The sequence below is a fragment of the Petromyzon marinus genome, chromosome 3 (assembly GCF_048934315.1).
Source record: "Petromyzon marinus isolate PM22_M1 ecotype Great Lakes invasive population chromosome 3, UKy_Petmar_22M1.pri1.0, whole genome shotgun sequence".
In the NCBI taxonomy this organism is placed as follows: domain Eukaryota; kingdom Metazoa; phylum Chordata; class Hyperoartia; order Petromyzontiformes; family Petromyzontidae; genus Petromyzon; species Petromyzon marinus.
In genome coordinates, this window is record NC_133669.1 from 9,579,408 (window position 1) to 9,586,220 (window position 6,813).

Below are 6,813 nucleotides of genomic sequence, written 5' to 3' on the forward strand. Positions count from 1 at the left end.
TGGAGACTTGTTAATCTCTGTAGGACTCGGAATTGTAGATGAATGGGTTTATAGTGAGAATATTATTGTGTTATTTTATTTTATCAATTTATTATTTTATTCTCATTCTACGTGACTTTACCGAAAGAACCAAAGAAGATGAATCCTTGCAGTCACGAAAGCTTTAAATCGAAATTTATGGGTTTATAGGCTTTATTTTACACCACTTGAAATAAAAAATATTTTTGAGGTGTCTGGTTACTATGGGATTGATGACACGTTATAATGAAGTGGGAGAAAAAAACACATTAGCGTGCACAACCGAAATGTAAAACATCAAACAAACACACACACAGGCTGGTGAGAGAGGAGGACGACCCAGTGTGTGTGTGTATGTGGTTTTTTTTTGTTTGCGATGGCTAGAGGTGAATGGGGGTGGTAAGGATTGTCCCGCAAGTTAATGTTTAAAGAGCGGGGCGCAAGCGGCAAGCGGCACCGTCAACAGCACGAACAGAGCTGAGCAGGCCGAGCCGGGCTGTGCGCCCCATGGCAACGGCCAGCGCCACACCACCACCTAGCCCAGGGTGTCAGCAACCTTAGGACCACGGAGCCGCATTCGGCTCTTTAAATATTGCTTGGTGAGGCTTTTTAAAATTAAGAACCACTGTCTTGTAATTCACATGCATTGCAGTTCTTGAAATATTGAAGGGTTTTTTTCCCTTCCAAATTCTTACAAAAATGGCTGCTTATTATTTTGGATGCTGCGGCCCCCGGATCTCTAGCCCCTCAACTCTTCTCTCTGGCATTCCTCTGTTTCTTGACGGAAATATAAACTGCTATGGTAGAGGTGTGCAGCCTGTGGTGATGACAGTCTGCTATGGAAGGAATTAAGTTTTGTTTATTTCTCAACTACGAGTCGTGAACAAAACTGCGCAGAACCCTATCACCTGTAGCCTCATTATATGCTTTGCCCTCCACCACCCGGTCTCTTTGTACATGAGGTCTGACACAATGCTCATTGCGATGAGAATAGTGAAAGTATTTTGTCTTGGGTTTATTTTACTTACATCAAAGGGTATAGATCATACTGAGCTGATCAACACCATTTGGGGCCTAGCTCCTTACACTAAAAATGAGACCTCGTTCTCGTTGTGAACAAAATATTTCCAAAGTGCTGTGAGTGACCGACTGACGTACTCATTAATATTCTTCTTATAGAGACGTAGATGTGTTTCTCTGCAGCCTATTGCTTAACCAGGAAGAAGTCTTCTAGTAATCTAAGACTTATTCTAAGCGGTCTATTCATGTGCCTTGCCCTCAAAATACCTTAATCTCTTCGTTAAGATGTATTCCGCTTGAAATCAGTACTATTAGTGGCATGCAATACACGTTAATTTGTGCAAGAATTTCAATATATTTATTTGTATTGTGTTGCCTTAGGTTTTGTTTGCGGTGCCAAGGACTCCACGCCCCTAAAGTAGATTGCATTCTCAGCTTTCGTTTCGTCTCCCAATTATATTCCACTTCCATTTGTCACATGCAGGAGCCATCACAGTGAGTCGTGCGCCACCTAGTGCCCATTGATTGGTCAATGCAAGGGACATCCGACTCGCCAATAAACGTTTTCTTTCACTTCTAAAATAACGCTACTCAGTGGAGAAGGGGAAGTGAATGGTTGGATTATTGATTGTTTGATGTCAGATACGAAATTTGCCTATAGTGTTTACCTTAAGGAGACTCGTTCCGGGAATAAACATGTCACTGCCTCATCAGCATCAGAAGCAACACTGTCTAAATTACGCGATGTAACAATCACGTGGTATAACCAGGAAAGCCTCGTTGAGTCCTGCAATGGGATATTTAGGAAATTGCATGAATGAGAGTTTATCTTGTGAAGAATCTGGAGTACCAGGAGAGAGCCCATTCATGACAAGATAACACTAAAATGAGCTTGCCCGACTACCTCCTGGTCACCGTATGGCCCATTGGGTTTGTGGGTCCCAAATGTGTGTGATTCACCAACCATTGCCTCCCAAAGCGCTGGATCACAGGAGCTCGTCACCACACCCATCACTCATCGAGTAGGTTAATTAAATGTCAAAATGGCATCCCTTGGCAGCGTTTTGGGCAAGTCGGAGCAAAGAAAAGGTTGCATATTAAAATTGTTCAATAACAATAAAAGCAAACCTCTTATAGCGAAAATACACTGAGTCAGGTGAAAGCAGAGCCACTAGGTAAAGTTGAGCCACGACGTTCACGTGCCTGTGAGGCTCTGGCTGCTTGGCCAGGGCTCCCCTGTCTGCACACAAGGAGGGCACAGAGATGAAATCCAGACAAGGGTCTCAGGGAAAGACCACGGGGGCACTGTCGAGCCCTCCTATGTGTTTTCAGGTTGTGTTGTTCGGGCACAATGTCTGAAGTTTTGCTGCACGTGCTGGGAACTTGCTAATGCCGAACCAAGCACAGTACAACTGCAAAAACCAACGCGGTACTGTAGATGTCACCCGCATCAGTGGTCTTTTGAAGAGTGCGCGTAGTGCGTTTGTGTCGGTTTTAGAGTGGTAGCGCATTGTGCAGTGAATCCAGCCACCTACGTTTGATTCCTGGCCACAGCTAACATCAGTGGTGAATTATGTCTAAATCACACCTGGGCCTCCCAAAGGTCAACAAGTAATGTACACCCCTTTGTCAATGCACTGTTGGATAAATGCTTCTACATGCTGTGTCAGTCATGGATGTTGTTTGGCCATACTTCACCCTGCTGGTCAGGCTTTGGGTGATGTATGGTCGTGCCCGGGAATCGGACGCAGGTTGACGGGTTCTGAGCACAGCACACGAACCATCTTACTCATGTTATAATCGCCTGGGCATGGATGTTGGTGTATATATGGCGCTGCTGGCGTTTGCTGCAGGTGCATCGGGAACCTTTTTCAGCAGAGCGTCGTGCTGAACTGCTTGCCGCTTCTCTCCTCCCTCTGCCAGTTGTCATGTTGGAGCTATGGGAAGCTGCAGCAGCTGTGCTGAGAGGGATGAACCAGACAACCACCCCACTAAGTTTAAGGTGAGAGCTTGCGTGTGAGTGCACGCGTGTGCGTGGGAGAGTGGTGGTTTTCCAACCGCTGGTACCGGCGGCGTCAAGATCGGCCGGCCCCTGTGAAAGAGGCTCCAGAAAGGAGTGCTTGGGCAGTTCGAGGCAGAGCCTCCCTCCAACAAACAAATGTGGGGGCAAGAATGATGCTCACATCTGTGTCGTTAGTATCCATTGCCGGCATCAGTTGTGCTATTTGGTCAGCAAGATCATTTGTGCACGTATCCATGCACATATGAGCTGTGTGTGGCTCTACCAAAAAACTCACGATAAATTGCAACCTAGCGCGGACAAACTCACGCCTACCCCTGGAACATTCCCGAACTCCGCATACTTTGAGGTAAGGTTGCCTCCGCCATCCCCAGGCACCTTGATTTTGGATAGCCTTCCAAGTCCCCACAATCCACCAACATAATTAAGATTTAACAGGGGTTTGGCACACTTTTTTTTCCTGCCATGCCCTTTGTTGTACTTTCGGGTTCTGAAATTCAGTTTGGAGCCCTGGGGCACACTACTCACCTCTATTCAGAACACCGACAACCACAGAACTTCCACTTGCTTTCACCAGGTGAGCTAGCCAATTGGAGAGCAGCTCCACCCTAAACCATTACATCAGGCTGCCTACCTAATTGCTCCAAATCATAACTCAGTGCACGGTTCGAAAAGCGTGAAAAAAATCGACCAATGGTGAGCAAGCAATTAGTAATTTGCTGGGGTGATGAATCATTCCCCTCCACTCATGCAAATTCCATCAATCGTGAGCAAGGGTTGGTAATTCTGTAGCTCTTCCAGTGATCGTCCACTCCCCCACACGTGCAAGTTAAACCCATCACAGCTCCGTCACACCCAATTGGCTGTTGCGCTTGCATCTACAACCATTGCTGTTTGGGACTGCGCTCCAGTGCTCAATTATAGGCAGTCCATCCCAGCTTCCTCAAAGACCTGCCCAACCCTCTGAGTAGTTCCTGCACCCAGTCACAACAACACTAATAATATATAAGTTGAAGCATCATGACGTGTAGTTATTATTATTGTACCTCTTCCACTCTCCTCTGCTCCTTCCTCACTCTCCCCGCCCCTTTTCCCCCTACCGTGCAAAACTCTTCAGGTGAAGAACGTCGACGACGACGGCAATGAATTAGAGTCGGGCATCATGGAGATCACGGACCAGGAGATAATTTTGCACACGCGCAAGCGGGACGCAGTGCGGTGGCCGTACACCTGCCTGCGCCGCTACGGCTACGACTCGAACCTCTTCTCCTTTGAGAGTGGCCGCCGCTGCCAGACGGGGCAAGGTGAGGACACGCCACGGCATTTGGCGACGTCTCAGCATTCGTGCTACCTAGCCGGTGGGGAGGGGGAGTTTGGGAGGCTGCAGCAGCACGACTGTGGGTGAAATCTTGAATATGTGTCTTGGGAAGCACGAGCTTAAATTTCTTTCACTTCGTTTGGCTTCTTCCTCTTGACTAAAATCTTGTTTGGGGTGTTACTATGTGACGAGCTGTATAGCAACACACGTGAGAAGGTGCAGCAGCATTACCTAGTGTGGATTAGAGGTGACTGAAGAGACATCGGTTGTAGTTCTGAGAGGTCATCTTCCTCTAGAGGCCGTTCTCTATCATGAGTAACTGTGATGGTTAAGTCTTGACTTTAAGCTTTCGTGACTGCAGGAATTCATATTCTTGGGTCTTTCGGTAAAGTGATGTAGATAGGTTCAAAGAAACTACTAAAAATTACAAAAACTACTACGTTTCGATCGCAACACAAGCAATCGTCATCAGGAGAAAAAAGAGCAGGAAAGCTGCTGAGGCAGCAGCTTTGAGATTTATTCTCCTCGTTACAACATGAGACTCATAGCAGAATTGAATTGTCACTTGGGGGGGGGGGGAGTAAAACACTTTGTATAAAAAACAGAGCAACTTAAGTCTTGCTGCACAGTCACCAATCCCCTCTTCTTCCCGTCTCCTCGCCCTCCCACCCCCGTTGTCACGTGCAGGCATCTTCGCGTTCAAGTGCGCGCGCGCCGAGGAGATGTTCAACCTGCTCCAGGAGAACATGCAGTGCAACCGGATAAATGTGCGCGAGGAGCCAACGCGAGACCGCCTGCACTCGCATGCCGAGTCCGAGCTGCCGCGTACGCCGCGCACGCCCACCAGTACGCGCACGCACACACTCACGCGCTCGCACTCACGCACACACACACACACACTCACGCGCTCGCACTCAGGCACACACACACCAGTACGCGCTCGCACTCACGCACACACACACACACACTCACGCGCTCGCACTCACGCACACACACACCAGTACACGCACACACTCACGCGCTCGCACTCAGGCACGCCCACCAGTACGCGCACGCACACACTCACGCACTCGCACTCACGCACACACACACACACACTCACGCGCTCGCACTCAGGCACACACACACCAATACGCGCGCACACACGCACAAATGCTGTTAACAAGCACCTATGAAGGCTGCCACGGCGCTCAAGGGGGTTGGGTGGTCAACACCATGCCCGGCCGCCTTTGTCTCCCCGGTGGTGTTGGCCGGCCGTGAGTGGGAATCGAACTCGGGTCACCGGGTTCGTAGCGCAGCGTGCTTACCGCTACACTACCGCTCCCCATACACAAGACAAAGACACATGCACATACTCGCATTTACACACAGAGTGTACACGTGTACCACATGCACACAGTTGCGCCCTCACCAGTACGGATAGATACATACAGTAGACACGCAGTATGCACGCCCACGTAAACTTGTACACATCTGCTATAGGAATCGCGACCTGCTGACTCTGGGCAGTTAAAGGAAATTAGCTATGCTCCCTCATTTGACCAGGACGACACGTTTCCTTCAATAAGAATGTCTGTCTACCATCATGTCCCTTATCTGTCTGTCTATATGCCTGTGTCTCTTATCTGTTTTCTCTTGTGGTACATGTCAATCTTTTACTGGTAGGAACGAAGTTGTAAACTGAGTGTACCAGCCTGCAATAGATTCATGTGTCCGTCCGTCCGTCCCCTTTCAATACTTTAACGAAGTGAAATCTCGTGCTGTTGGGTGTAAAATCAGCAATAGACAGCGCAGAGACTTGTCCTACCAGCCCACCCTGCAGGCACCTGTTTCTGTGTATCCCTTATCCGTTTGTTTACCTATTTGTCCATCTGGTGTCCAGTTATCTCTCTTGTCACTCCTCTCATTCCCCATTCTCCCTATGCCCCCCCCACCCACCCCCGTGTGTCTCTCCGTTGTCCCGTTTCCCCGTATTGCGTGGTCCTTGCCAGCCCCGGGCTACGGGCAGCAGTACCCGCGGCGGATGTCGTACGAGGAGAGCTCGTCGCACCCGTCGAGTCGCCACCCGTCGGTGGGCAGCGCGCGCCTCCCCTCGGTGGGCGAGGAGTCGACGCACCCCCTCATCGTGCCCGACGAGCAGGTTTGGGCGCCCGCGCAGAGACGAACGCGAGGGCGGAGGGCGGTGCGTCGCTCGGAGTGCAAATGTGTCTGGTCATATTACATTTGCGCTAGTGGGCAAGTCATAAATGATAAAGACGCATATACGTTTATTTATATGATGGCATGCGTATGCTGTGCGAGTCGTGGGGTTTATTTTAACCATGCTGGTCAGTGTGGGTTGGTGAAGGAGGTGATGTAGGTACTGGTTCCGTAGCTGGGGATTAGAGTCTGGTCGTCGAGATTTGTGATGTCGTATGAAAACCATTGCACCACCGCT

The 6,813-nt window shown here is 49.3% G+C and overlaps 1 protein-coding gene across 3 annotated transcripts in view; it reads left to right on the top strand.

Moving 5' to 3' along the window:
* The window catches only part of LOC116953189 (fibroblast growth factor receptor substrate 2), a 38,772-nt gene that overhangs the window by 25,343 nt on the left and 6,616 nt on the right, over positions 1–6,813 (top strand). For 2 of the 3 annotated variants that reach the window (XM_076073793.1, XM_076073790.1), the window contains exons 2-5: positions 2,962–3,040; positions 4,176–4,362; positions 5,064–5,222; positions 6,368–6,516. In XM_076073793.1, the coding sequence (XP_075929908.1) occupies positions 2,978–3,040; positions 4,176–4,362; positions 5,064–5,222; positions 6,368–6,516 (558 nt within the window). In that variant the 5' untranslated portion in view covers positions 2,962–2,977. The remainder of the gene's footprint in view (positions 1–2,961; positions 3,041–4,175; positions 4,363–5,063; positions 5,223–6,367; positions 6,517–6,813) is intronic. The other variant, XM_032973156.2, reaches the window with a different exon arrangement.